The following is a 15,380-nucleotide window of genomic DNA, read 5'->3' on the forward strand; positions in this document are numbered from 1 at the left end:
GCCACTTTGGCCCCTTTTTTTCCCTTTTTTTTTTAAAAAAAAAAAGAGGAACTACAGAAGCTCTGACTTCCCTATTGCACTTAAGGGGTATGTAGGCCTAAGATGTGATATCTTACCGAGCTCACTTTAAAAACAGTCTTTTCCCATCCCCACCCTCTATTTCAAACAAGTTTTTCACATAGGTTTTTCACAAAAAAAGGTATTTATAAACAAAAGATAATAACACAAAACAAAGAGGTTCCCATGGAGTACCATGGATATGAGGGGTGCTTAAAACCTTCCCCTTGTATAACAAAATCTCCGTAGCCAGAACTCTGATAACTTTATTAGTTTTGATTTTAAAAACTTCTCTGGGTTTTATTCGCTCTTTCACCCATTCCTTTTTGGAAACAGTAAAGCGCGATGGCGACTCTGTTTAAAATGAGCTAAGTCTTCCCATGAATCTAGTCTCACCAATTTCACCATTACGGTTTCTTTATCATGAATGATATATCACCTCTTCTGTTTAAATGTCACCCTTCGTTGGTAACGTGCTGGTAACGACGTGGAGTAACCGTTTACCTATTAGCTCGAGTCGGTGTGTCTATGCTTTGATACGTGACACTCGGGGGACGATTAGCTTGTTTTGATTATGTCATGTTGTCTTGTTTTTTCGTTGCTATATTTGGATATTGTTGTCTCTAAGTGGATTATGTTGTTATGTCCTACGGAGATATTTTGGATATTTTTGAGTTGCCCATGTGTGGCATGCATGACTTGATTATTGTTGTTGATATTGTTCCGCTGCGATATTATGCACCATTTGGTTTGAAATTTTAATGAAATATGATTCCTCCATGGTATGTGTTATGTATCTATGATTATGAGCATGATTTTTGATTTGTTAAGTTGTTAATTTGTGACACCTCAAGTATGATGCATGTTTGTGAGATTTTTGAACTCTGATTTTCCATGATAATTGCGGGGTAGATTTGGGGTTTTACAGGTCACAAGTTTTATGATGTATCAAACAAAAGGATTGTGATAAGTTGAGATGTGCTTTTCGACGAAATTAAAGAAGTGCGGCAAAGTGCAACCAGTTGCACAAATATGTCAACTGGTTACACTTGTAAAAAGTTAGTTTCTACAGTGCTGGAAAGTGTAAAACTAGCCCCTGTTGAAGCCCAAATAGAAGATAATGTGAGAAGATCAACTAGGAAAAGAGGTTTGCCCCCAAGACTCCAAGATTGTGAGTTATTCCGAGATAACAAAATGAATGACGATGTTTATTTTTTCCATTTTCCACTTATGGCCAAATTCAAACCTGATAAAATGGAGGAGGCCTTTAGTGATCCAAAATGGATTTGTGCTATCAAGGAGGATCTGGAATCGATTAAGAAGAACAATACTTGGGAGTTAGGTTATCTACTAGAAGGAAAGAAGTCAGTTGGTGTAACATGGGATTACAAAGTAAAGAAAGGGTGAAATAATCAAGCATAAGTCTCGATTAGTTGCAAAGTGATTTTTGCAAAGAGAAGGCATATACTTTGAAGAAGTTTTTGCAATGGTGGCTAGAATTGAAACCATCTTATTGGTTGTTGGTCTTGCAAGTAACAATAATTGGTCCATCTACTAAATGGATGTCAAATCTGTTTTTTGTGAATTGACCGCTTGAAGAATAAGTATAAGTAGAATAGCCCCTGATTTGGTTTTGAAAAACCAAGAGTCTAAGTTCTACAAATTCAAGAAAGCGTTGTACGGTTTGAAACAAGCTCTAAGAGCTTGGAATAAGAGGATAAATATTTTTCTAATGAGATTGGCTTCAAGAAGCATATATTTGATGAAGGGGTGATAATCTTTTACCCTACAAAGATGATTTGTTGATTACAGGTATCGATGAAGAATGCATTTCTAGGTTCAAGAGTGAGTTTATGAAAGAATTTGAGATGAGCGACCTTGGCCTCATGACATACTTTCTTGGTATTGAGTTTTACACGTCCAAGAAGGGACAACTAATGCACCAAAGAATGCATGCGTTTGATATTTTAAAGAAGTTTGAAATGGAGCATTACAATGAGGTCGTTACTCCAACTAATAAGGATGAGCAAGATGTCAATCCAAATTAGTATTGGATGCTAATTAGATCCTTGCATTACTTTGGAAGTAGTAAAGAGGATTGTAAAAGTGAAGACTAAGTGGTCGATTTGCTGACCAATGGAGTCAGAATTGAAGTGTTCAAGAGATTGAAGAAGAACATGGGCATGAAAGACTTGACGCACATGAATTAACATGGCATGTTTAGTGAAATTCTAATTCATTTGCATGTAACCAGTTGCACTTTTATGTCAACCGATTACAACCCTTTAAAATTAAAAAAAAAAAAACTTACATTAGCAAAGTGCAACCATTTGACATAATATGTCAATCGGTTACACCTGTGTGTTTTTAGTTAAAAACTGACTCAGTAGTGAAGTGCAACCATTTGACATAATATGTCAATCAGTTACACCTAGAATGTTTCACTTCGTATTTTATTTGATGATTGTACCTCATCTTGTATTGTGTATCAAAATACTCTTAGAGTTTCTTGTGACTGGATTAATTCCATATTTTCACCCTTAGTTAAGAACAAGGCATTTTGTTGGTATAACTGTGTTAAGTGGAATCACCTATATAGTAAACAGGTGTAGCTAAGTTGAATCAAACAACTAATCACTTTAGAAAATATTTATTTACCAAATTCACACCACAACATGTATTATCTAATAAAACATGTTGTGGAAAATTCTATGCTACAAAAAATTGAATTATCCCACAAAATAAAATTGCATCACTAGTTTTGTCGCTAATAGTTACCAATATTTAAAATTAATTCGCACATCAAAAATTAGATAAGTCAGTAACTAACCATCATTTTTATTAATTGAAGAATAAGGACTAAGTCCAAATGCATGCAAGTAGCGTGGTTGATTAATAAATAAATAAACAAATTGAAGAAATTTGAAGTTGACGTGGATAAAACAAGGACCAAAGATTTTGACTGCATGAAAAAGGTGAGAATTATAAAGTTTATAAATACCTAAACAATAGACAAGAATTTTTCAAGGAATACAATAAACACAAACAATATCATCTTGGGTTAAGGTGTTCAAGACAGAACAAAAACAAACAAAAATGGTTTCATGGCTTGATTTTTTTCATTCACTGACCTTTGGCTTCTTGCGTTGGAAAACTAGTGACGAAGCTAACGCAAAGCCTCAAGCTGCATCCATTGATTCTCGTATGTTTTATTCCTTTCAATCTTCCACTTTCATTGAATTTATATTTCAAATAGTATATACTTGATTATACGCATAATCGGGTCTTCTACTTGCAATTCTCATTTTAATTAACATGCGTTTAGGTTTGAAATATTTTCATTTGTAGAGTTAAGTTGGATTGAAAGATAAATGTGTTCTAACTAACTTCTAACTCTGGATCAAATTGTGGTATTTTTAACCAATTTCATCAAAAACTCAAATTTATTAATTATTTTTCCTTTTTAGTACGTAGATTAAAAAGAAGAAGAGAAGATAATAATTTGAACCTATTATTATAAATGGAAAAATAATTTTTTTCCCTTATTCGTTTCTTTTTTTTTTTAAGACAAAATAAAATTTAATGTAATTGAATTTTATTACAAGAAATAACTGAATTAGGATTCTATAAGAGAAATAACCAACGAAAGAGAAAAAAAGAAGATGAATTAGAAGCTGGAATTCTCCATAATAGGACAAGTTAGATCTCGGCCAATAAAACCACCATCAACACAAAAAACAACCTCTAAAACTAACACCCAAAACTCACAACCATAAATCGAGAGATACTATCTCCACTATCAGCTCAGACAAAAAAATAAGATTCTCAAATCAAATAGAGACAATACAAAAAATTTTGTATGTCTACTAAAATACCACTTCCAAGTTAAGAATATACTCTTGTATAATCTTCAACATCTTTGATAGTGGTAAGAAGTCAGAAAAAAATAATAATATTATCATTTTCGAATTTCTAAATTGACAAAACCATAATGGCTGATCATAACCAAACCACCCCTCACGTTAGACCTTCCATTCAAAGATCTAATTACCAAATAAATAAAAAAACGACGATCTCTAGGAAGAACAAATCATCATCTCATCCACCAAAACATCACTTACCAAACGTTGTTAGGTCACAAGACCCAAACAAATAGGTAACTGGCTCCGACTCCTTCCCACATAACAGCCTAAACACTTCTTTAAAATTCACTAGCGCCTTGCGCCTAAACAAGTGATCTCCAGTATGGACCTTTTCTTGTAGAAGTTGTTAGGAGAAGACAATTACTTTAGAAAGATCTCAACTTTCTCACATAAGAGGAAGAACTAAGTTCTTCGAATTGGATGGAGAAGTACTAAACATGTCACTCTCAAGGAAACTAGGGTAAATTTAGACAAAGGAAAAAAACATCACCTTCTGAGTAACGCCACCACCACTTAGTTTATATGAAGAGGATTACATCCTGAATGTCACAAAGCAGATTATTGACTGTCACCTCTTGATAGACAAAAATATATCTTTTCCACTTCAAATTCCAAGTTAAAATATCATCCACCAACACCCTACCTGACCTACGATTCAATCTTATTGGTCAGAAATAATAAGAGTCTAGAAATAGGATCCAATCTACACATCCTTCTAAAAGGATATTTGACCTTTATTCATTATAATTTCATTGATGTTTTTATTTTATAATTGTAAACAATAAAAACTAAGTTTCAAAATACCATCATCATTTCCACCATGATCATTATATTTTATAGAGAAAATAAGTATAAGGAGTGCGAGTTTAGCATGTTAATATTTTGAATGATGATAAATTGATTGAAATATTTGTTTGTTTGGTTTTTTTTTTTTGCAGCATTTACAATTGTAGAACGAGACCTTCCACGAGGCCACAATTATTAATATATAAACATAAGCAACATAATGCCCACTTCTCCCTTAGTTGAATAATAAGTTATTACTATGTTGATCTTAGGATTATGTAATATATATGTTTATATGATGGTTTCATATATAGTTGTACAATATAATTTTTATAGTTTTTGTAATTTTCTCTGTTTTGAATTTTGTACTGTGTAATTAAATAAGTGTTATAGAAAATAGGGATGTCCATGATTCGGTTCTGTCAGAAACAAAAGATAAAAAAATTGTACCAAATGCAATACATATCGAAGCATTTATTTCATAACAACACCAAATGAGTCCACGTCATGATACATTCATAAATAACCATACAATTCAAGCCAAGAAATCAGTTAGCAATACACATTACCATACATTATAAGCACATTTATACATGTATCTCATTCATAAAAATCAACTTCCAGCAATGACATCATCTAAAACTATGCAAAAAATGCATTAATTCCCAAACAAGTCACCATGGTCACATTGACATAAACAACTCAAGCATACATTGTAGTTCAAACAAAAGTGCATAATTAATTCAAAACCAAGTTGCATCACCTCATACACTACAAAGTACATGCTACAAAAACCAGATGCATGCATACATCAAGAAACCAAAACAAACATAGGCATATCAAAGTTTTAGCAAAGAGCTTGAGTGTTTGAAGTTATTAGAAGTTCGAATTTTGAAACTAAAGTTTTAACGGTTCGGTTCAGAATTAAATTCAAAGTAATTTCTTTTCGGTTCGGTTCTAGAAGCATTAAAAAAGTATAAGTCAGGTTCACTAACCATCAATAATGGTTCACTTAATTTAAATCCAGTTCGGTTCGACGATTTTTTTAACAGCCCTAATAGTAAGTAACTATCCATTAGGTGTGCTCTTGTTTCTACAGCCCGCAATAACAATTAATTAGTTAATTCCTCAGTTTTTCAACATTACTTTGAGATTTTATTAAAAGAAATTGTATGGGCTTAAGAAAATGCGAATGATTATATAATTGTATTCTTTATTTAAGATACATAAAAGAGAAATTAAAAGAATAAATAAAATATAAATTAATAATTAATTAAAGACATGCTAAAAAAAATTAGTACTTTATTTATAATAATTCCAATTAAGGATATCGATTTGAATATGTTAATGGATATGTTAATGGAGATCCATGTAGAAATTAATTGTTGGAGCTCCAAAATCTGGATTTTTTTCCGTGGGGACATGATTGTCATTGCAAACCCTCGTCATCTCACATCATAGAGAAAAATACCAAAGATGAAATAATTAAGCATAAGTCTCGTTTGGTTGCAAAGTGATTTTTGCAAAGAGAAGGCATATACTTTGAAGAAGTTTTTGCAATGGTGGCTAGAATTGAAACCATCTTATTGGTTGTTGGTATTGCAAGTAACAACAATTGATCCATCTACTAAATAGATGTCAATTAAGTTTTTGTGAATTGACCGCTTGAAGAAGAGGTATAAGTAGAATAGCCCCTGATATGGTTGTGAAAAACCAAGAGTCTAAGTTCTACAAATTGAAGAAAGCGTTGTACGGTTTGAAACAAGCTCTAAGAGCTTGGAATAAGAGGATAAATATTTATTTTAATAAGATTGGCTTCAAGAAGTATGTATCTGATGAAGGGGTGATAATCTTTTCCCTGCAAAGATGTTTTGTTGTTTACAGGTATCGATAAATAATGCATTTCTAGGTTCAAGAGTGAGTTTATGAAAGAATTTGAGATGAGCGACCTTGGCCTCATGACATACTTTCTTGGTATTGAGTTTTACACGTCCAAGAAGGGACAGCTAATGCATTAAAGAAGGCATGCGTTTGATATTTTGAAGAAGTTTGAAATGGAGCATTACAATGAGGTCGTTACTCCGACTGAACTGAGGTCGTCAATCCAAATTAGTATTGGATGCTGATTAGTTCCTTGCATTACTTTGGCAGTAGTCAAGAGGATTGTAAAAGTGAAGACTAAGTGGTCGATTTGCTGACCAATGGAGTCAGAATTGAAGTGTTCATGAGATTGAAGAAGAACATGGGCATGAAAGACTTGATGCACATGAATTAACGTGGCATGTTTAGTGAAAAAATTCTAATTAATTTGCATGTAACCAGTTGCACTTTTATGTCAATCGATTACAACCCTTTAAAACTTACATTAGCAAAGTGCAACCATTTGACATAATATGTCAATTGGTTACACCTGTGTATTTTTAGTTAAAAACTAACTCAGTAGTGAAGTGCAACCAGCTGACATAATATAGCAATCAGTTACACCTAGAGTGTTTCAGTTTGTATTTTGTTTGATGATTGTACCTCATCTTGTATTGTGTATCAAAACACTCTTAGAGTTTCTTGTGAATGAATTAATTCCATATTTTCACCCTTAATTATTTTTTTCTAATTCTCTCTCTCTTTCTCTCTCTCTCTCTCTCTCTCTCTCTCTCTCTCTCTCTCTCTCTCTCTCTCTCTCTCTCTCTCTCTCTCTCTCTCTCTCTCTCTCTCTCTCTCTCTCTCTCTCTCTCTCTCTCTCTCTCTCTCTCTCTCTCTCTCTCTCTCTCTCTCTCTCTCTCTCTCTCTCTCTCTCTCTCTCTCTCTCTCTCCCCCTCTCTCTCTCTTCAATCAATTACTTAATTATTCAACAAACTTGTAGTTTCAAGTTCTAACAACCACTAATCATAAATTTACCTTCAAATCCTAAAAGCAAAAATAAAAGTAATAAAAATCAATAAAAATTAATCTATTTTAAAGTTAATTCTAGAAGTTGCCCCTGTTCTAAACCTCTTCAAAATGGCTTTTGAACAACAACTTTATTTAATAGTGATTACTAAAATTCTGTAAAATTAGGGGTTTCTCAATTTCTTCATTATGTTTTGCGGCACTTTTGAACTGTCACAATGTTACTTCATGACATAGGAATTTTACGACAATTTATAAACTGTTGCAGATCGTATTTTTAATTATTGTGTATAATTCAAGTGAAATGTTTAAGTTGGCTAATTAAGTTAGTGTTTGTAAGCATAACTCGGGTTGTATATATAGCTATTGGTTCATTAGTAAATATAACACAATCACAAGTGTATTTTAAAATGCAATACACTGAAATTATTTTTCCTTTTTCTCTTTTATGCATGTGTAGCTATTATCATAACGATTACAAGTGCAACATACAAACATGTTATGACATTTCTTATAAATTTTGATCTTTACTTTTTTTTCAATGGTAATTTTATTTTACAAACTTTATAAACCAAATACTCTCGGTAGTAGTATATAAATTCATAGTTAAGACCGGAAAAATATTAAAGAAAAAGCATCTCAAACGTTCAACTCCACATATAACATCTCATGATGCACCTCCTCACGTGACATCTCATGATGCACCTCCACATATGACATCTCATGATGCACTTGCTCATATGACATCTCATGATGAACCTCCTCTTGTTGAACCTTCTCATAGAACATTGAATGTTACACTTCCTCTTAAGACATTGAATTTTACATCTCCTCATAATACATCTCATGTTGCACCCTCTTCAAGCACGTCTCGTGTTGCACCTCTTTCTAGGACACCTATTACTAGAAAATCTAATGGTATGTCTCATACTATGACATTTGCTACTAGGACATCTAATGGCCCACATCCTCATGTTGCACCTCCTATAAGGGAATGTGCTACTAGGACATCTAATGTCCCTCCTTCTCAAGTTGCATATGCTACTAAGACATCTAATGTCCTTCCGTCTCATATTGCATATGTTGTTAGGACATCAAATGTCCCACTTCCTCATGTTGCATGTACTACTAGGACATCTAATGTCACACTTCCTCATGTTGTATCTACTTTTAGGACGTCTGATGTCACATTTCCTCATGGTGCTTCTGTTATTAAGACATCTAATGTCACACTTCCCCATGATGCATCTGCTACTAGGACATCTAATGTCACACCTCCATCTTCAATAAGAGGGGTAACATCATCATCTATTTCACAATCTTATGATTCTGATGGAGCATAAACTCCAAATTCAAGTCAAACTGTCGTTCTATCTGAGACGCAAAGTACTAGGGAAAGCAAACTTTATACCTTGACTTACAAGGGTATATATATATATATATATATATATATATATATATATATATATATATATATATATATATATATATATATATATATATATATATATATACAATGTAAGTTCTTTTCATACACTATATAAATTTCTTAACTATTAATATATTTATTGTTTGTAGATTTTTGCCTTCGTATATTGCAGCTAGTGGGATTGGAGATATCATTAGGAGTAATTATACTATGTCATGGAACTCATGGAAAAAGATAGACCTTGATACAAGAGACTTGTGGTTTGGAGGGTTTAAGATATTTTTATAATATTGTTATTATTCTGCTTATTTTACTAGTCATTCTGTTTATGCTTGCTATTTGTCCAACCATATGTTTGTTTATATATATGTATACAGAAAAAGTATAATTTTGTTCCACCGGATAATGCATGGGCTAGAAAGAACTTTGAAAAACAAGGTGCAACAATAATGAAAAATAACTTAAACAAGATCTGTGTCACAGGGAAACAACCATGTTGGATTGATTTGAATCTGTGGAATACATTATGTGAGCATTGGGGAACTTTAGGATATAAAAAGAAGAGTATCTAGGGGAAAACAAATCGATTGTCTGACTGTGGAGGTTTTGGAATGCCCCTTCACACTTGTGGATCTATTACCATATCCCAACATATAGCTAATTTTGTAAAGTTTATTTTATTTATATAAAAATGGTGCATATGTGACTGGTTTTGTCTGCTGTTAACTCTCTATTTCTGCTGCACATGCACTACAAGAAAATTGACATGTGCCAACGACAAAAAAACGTTGGTAAAGATACAAAAACCGATGGTAAAAGGCAAAAAACCTATACCAGCGGACGTTTGCTTCCGTCAACTATAATTTCCTATACCAACGAAAAGTTTCTGTTCCAAAATCTTACACCAACGGAAATTTTGAGGGGTTGGTCAAAATTTCGGAGCTATTGCAACGGTTAAGTACACTATTTAATAACTTCATCCACCATGCAGTGTTGTTGGTATAGGACAAAAATAACTGTTGGTATAGTGTTTTTTTTAATTCTTTTTACAAATATTTCCTTACTGTAATTAATATTTTTTAATAATCAAATTTATTTTTGTATGCACCACGTAAAATTTAAAGCAATATCAAGAAAATTTCAATTATATCGTCAAAATTGCGAGTCTTACAAACATATCAAAATAATGTCAATTAACAAAGAACAGAAACATATCTAATATAAAACTAATTTCTAATCTTCCTCTCTTCCATCTTCATCCGGGCATGGACTTTTAGAATTTGTCTGGGTTGAGGCACTAGAAGCATCTGTAGCCTATTGAAAATAAAATAAAATAAGTTACAAACTCAACTTAATGAATGTTTTCATACAATTTGAAATATGAACTCGAAGAGTAAAATATAATATACTTGTCTTGCAGCTTGTAAAATAATATTCAAATCATCTTGAGATAATCGATTTTGTATCACTGACATCATATTTTCCATAAACACATTTGTCCTCTCTTGACTTTCTCGCTTTTTCCTAAGTTCATCCCTCAACTCTTGATTTTCGGACAAAAAAGCTTTTGATTTTTTAGGTTTCGAAATATTTCCTATACAACGCACATGTCCCCTCTTTTCAGGTCCTTTTACTTGGGAGTAAATGTCATCCTTCTAAGGCATATGACTTTGTGTCTTTTGGACCGATTGAGAAGTTTCAGCCTCATTATGTTTGTTTAGTTCTTCCTGAAATATTATAATAAATAGAATAAGACAAAATGCAATATGGGAAGAACTAAATAAGAACACCAATACTTGCCAAATAGCAAAGAGAATATCAGCCAAGAAATAGCAGAGAAGTTGAACCCAATTGTTAATTTAAAACATAAACAATAACATTACAAATCCATAAAAGAAACCACTGTTGAATTCAAAATTAAGTCCAACATATTCTACAATAACAATCAATAAATGGTGTAGTTACAATACTCATCATATCAAGTTATTAATCCATAATTTCACAAAAACCAATGCCTAGAAATTCATATTGGCATTGGACATATTGATTACCATTTCTTTAAGAACATTCTAAGTTTTCTAATCACTGTTGAATATTCCAAGTCACTGTTGAAATTATATGGTTTTTATATTAATAGTGCTTGAAAAACAGTTTACTAATCCATAATTACTAATCCATATTTACTCATCAAGCCAAGTTTACTACTCCACAATTTCACAAAAAACAGTGCCTAAAAATTCATGCTAAAATTTCTAATCCATTAAAGAGATGAACCATAATTAGAAATCCAATAGCAAGAAAATTCAAATAAAAAACCACCAGCACGTTCCATTAATTTCAAACATCGGTTCAGTACAAGTCAGAAAATAAAAAAGGCATGAATGAAAGAAAATCTTACAATAAATCTTGCAGCCTTTTCATTAACAACAGAACCATCTTTACGAGTATGAGTATCAATGTAAATCTCTTTGCGTGTGGGCGACACTCCTTTAGCCTCTTTTTTTTCTAATATCAATCAAACAATTTATAATTAATTTGTTTTATAAATACAATTTTATTCAATTAAAAGTTCAAATATTAACAAACCTTCTCATTGATTAGTTTTGGGAGACTTTTGGTACCCATACAATGAATATCTTCATATTTAGCACGATTCTGACTATTAATTTTACTTACTTTCTACAATTGATACAACGTAAAGTTAGTTAAGAGAAGAAACCAAGTTCGAATATTTTTATAATATGACAAAATCAATTTTCAATTTGACTTACTTGTGCTTTGTCAGAAAACCAATGATGAACCAATTCGCGATATTGATCGGGGTCAACTCGACAATTTGGTACAATGGATGGAACTTCTTCTTCCATCTTACTTGGGTCAAATGCCATTGATTTTAAATCACACTTCCATTGTTTCCACTTAATATTCATCTTAAATTTTAACATTTGTCTTGTAGTGTCATTCATAGGAGGATTGAACTCAAATATAGTCTATAGAAAAAGCAATGTGTTAAGTAAATACAACATTAGTGATAAAAAATTTGGTTCATCATGATTTAATGATAGATTTGTATATATAATACCTCTATTTGTGCCAACATGACATCTTTTTCCTTGTCAGACATATCTTTCCAAGACTTGTATTTAATGGAAGCATATAACAATTATGCAATGGGTCGACCATACTTGTCCGAATTAACAATTATGCAATTGTCAGTGTCCATTGCCCATACATATAACATTCTTTTTGGACCTCTTTTTTTTTTAGGTTGAACATCTACAAGTAAAACATAATACATTAAAACATAATTATAACCTCTTTTAATTTGTAGGCCTTCTACATAAGAACATAAGAATATCTATATATAATTCAAACCTTTATCAATTTGTAGGTCTTCTTCTGCTTCTACATCAAAAGGAATAGAGTAGGAATCTTCAGACACATGTATGCCAACTTCCACATGACTTGGATTGGGCATTGTTTCTTTAGCATTACTTCCTTGGGCGTGAGATGAGGTTGAATGAGTTTCTTTAGCATTACTTCCTTGGGCATGAGATGAGATTGGACGAGTTTCTTCAGCATTACTTCCTTGGCATGAGTAAGGTTTGAGTCTTTTGACCTACGACTCCTAATATTCAATTTTCTCTTTGTTGTCATTGTTGTAATACATTCAATTAACAAGTTGACAACAACAATATAGAATCAAAATATAATAATAAGAATAAACTAACAAGATGACTTAGATTTCTATTCACATAAAAGAAATTCAGATTGCAACTTAGACTTGATATGCAAACGCAATCGAGCAATACCAAAAATAAATATTTCAATATTTACTAAGAAAAATAAATATTTCATCACACATATTCTACTAAAAAATATAGCAGCCACATGTGAGTTTTTTTTTTGTATATTCTGCAATTTATAACACACCTAATAAACATGACAACGGATATGTATGTTCTGCAATTTATAACACACCTAATAAAAAACACAAGCAAGAAAACAGAAACAATGTAGACTAGAGTAACATTCAAAACATGAACATACCCTTAACAAAAACTAAACTCAAATATACCTATCTCTAGAACCGCATGGCTAAAAAACAAAAGAAAACAGCATACCATGAACCGCAATTAAACCCGAAAAAGGTATAAAATCAATCAAAATTAAAACATATTCTGTCAATCTTCCTCTTCTTCCCCAATTTGATTATTAACATCAACTTCAAAGAAATCATTTTCATTAACTGAAACAACAATTAAAGCATCAACATTTTGAGTAGCTTCGCTTGTGTTGTATATTGGCTGCTCATTGATTTCTTCATCCTCATTGGAATCTTCATCACCCATATCATAGACATCCCTCACCTTTGCATCTAAGGCAACACACCAATCCTTGTTTCTCTCATCATATACTTAAAATACCTTTTTTGCTTGTGATGCAAAAACAAACGGGTCATCCCAAAGATTTTTTCCAGTATGTTTCAAAAATTTGAAATTCACAAGTGTCATCCCAAACTTATCTTTCTTGACGCCTCTCTTGATATCAATCCAATCACATTTGAATAGCACAACTTTGTATTTTCCAGAGTAATCCAATTGTATTATATTAGTTATTGCTCCATAGTAATTAATTTCATTGTTTGAGGTCTTTGTCCTTACAACTACTCCAGAATTTTGTGTCTTTAAGTATCTCTCTTTTTTCCTAGTGTGAAACCTAAAACCATTTATGGTATAACAAGTGTGTCTCTGTACTACCTCAATTGGTCCACACGCTAGCCATCTAAGTTCTTGAGTAATTTCTTGGTTCCCTTGTTCATCCATGTGATGAATCTATAATAATTTAATAAAAATAGTTAGCTACACGAAATAAGCAACAACTAGATCTTAAAGATTTCAATTCTTTCACGTTCACCCTCTTTGGAAACTAATCACTAAATTTTATGCTATGTTGTTTATCGACTTCAAGTTGTGACAGCTGATGCGGACGAGCCTGTCTCTTAAGAAGTCCAATGTGTTCTCTAAAAATAATGATAACATAATTAGAAGAGTAAAAACAATAGAAACACATGTATAAAACTGAAATATGATGGTGTCTTACTCTATAAATGGAGAGACTGCGTCACAGTTAGAAAGAATATATCTGTGAGCTTGCATTAACTCTTTTTCATCAAGCTCAATTCTTTTCACTCTCTTGCGCTTCCCTAACTCGAACTTTTGTTGTTTTTTCCTTCCTAGTGGTCTTCCAACAAGATGTAGAAAGTGTAGCGGCGGAAAATTTGAGATTAAGTCATTGGTTTACTTAACTCGTTAAAAAGCAAGAGTCGCCACCGAACTTTTTTGATTCCAAAAGAAAGGGAAAAAACTCGAAAAAACCACAAAGAAATCTCGATACGGGGGTTGGTTATGTAAGGGGAAGGTGTTAGCACCCCTCACATCTGTGGTACTCCACATGAACCTTTTGAAAATCTGTGTTATGTTAAAACCATTTTTTGTTTGCTAAAAGAGAAAAGAAAATATTTACAAAAAGAAAGAGATTATTTACAAAAGTTTTGCTCGGCAAGACATAGTGTCTTGTGCCTACATACCTCCTCAGTGCAATGGAGAAGTCAGAGCATTTGTAGTTCTGCTCAAAAGTTTTGAAAAAAAGGTTTTATTGAAAACAAGTTTTAAAGTAAAAAGAGTGCAAGCGTATAAAGAGTTTTTAAAGAAGATCACATGACGAAAGTCAAGGTTTTATTATTCAAAGAGTTTTGAAAAAAGGTCGATGGCGGTGCGCAAGGCACTCGACTTATGGTAGAAAACGACTAAGAACCTAATTCTTTTATTTTGAAAAAACGGTTAAAAGCATGCAAGCAATAATAAAATAAAGCGATAAAGGAAAGCGGTAAAATTATTACAAGGCTTCGGGATGGGGGATTACACACTTAAACGAATGGGGATGAAAATTAACTACTAATTATTACAACCCAATTGAAAATTAAAGTGGAAATGAAAGATAATATATACAAAATTAAAATGAATTATAAATGTTCACAATAAAGTCCAATGGCTCAATGATAGTAGTACCTCACAAAAGTCAAGAAAACATTAGCAACGAATATATATAATAATGCATGAATAAATGACAAAAATATAATAAAAAATATTAATCAAAATTAACTAAAGAAAGTCTAGAAATAAGCATATTAAATCTAAAAAGAAATTAAAATAAGCAACATATTTTTGGTGTTTTTTAATATGGAAAATAAAATCTAATTCTAAACATATTTTTTTTTTTTGCATTTTTTAATATAT

General features: G+C 32.0%; 1 protein-coding gene across 1 annotated transcript; it reads right to left on the minus strand.

Annotated features, from left to right (window-relative positions):
- Positions 1–10,314: 10,314 nt before the first annotated feature.
- On the minus strand, positions 10,315–12,205 carry LOC131637769 (uncharacterized). The gene is made up of 5 exons (XM_058908338.1): positions 12,164–12,205; positions 11,853–12,071; positions 11,703–11,760; positions 11,480–11,586; positions 10,315–10,395 (listed from the first exon to the last, which is right to left on the minus strand). The coding sequence occupies exons 1-5, from the start codon at positions 12,203–12,205 to the stop codon at positions 10,315–10,317; spliced, it is 507 nt and encodes a 168-aa protein (XP_058764321.1).
- Positions 12,206–15,380: the final 3,175 nt, after the last annotated feature.

The sequence above is a fragment of the Vicia villosa genome, unplaced genomic scaffold (genome assembly GCF_029867415.1).
Source record: "Vicia villosa cultivar HV-30 ecotype Madison, WI unplaced genomic scaffold, Vvil1.0 ctg.002082F_1_1, whole genome shotgun sequence".
NCBI classification, from domain to species: Eukaryota; Viridiplantae; Streptophyta; class Magnoliopsida; order Fabales; family Fabaceae; genus Vicia; species Vicia villosa.

Coding starts and splice junctions, on each gene's coding strand:
- LOC131637769 (XM_058908338.1), bottom strand. CDS start 12,205: ATGTCTGACAAGGAAAAAGATGTCATGTTGGCACAAATAGAG. Junction 11,587..11,702: donor TGAAGATATTCATTGTATGG/GTACCAAAAGTC, acceptor GATTGATATTAG/AAAAAAAAGAGGCTAAAGGA. Junction 10,396..11,479: donor AAAAGGCTGCAAGATTTATT/GTAAGATTTTCT, acceptor TATTTTCAATAG/GCTACAGATGCTTCTAGTGC.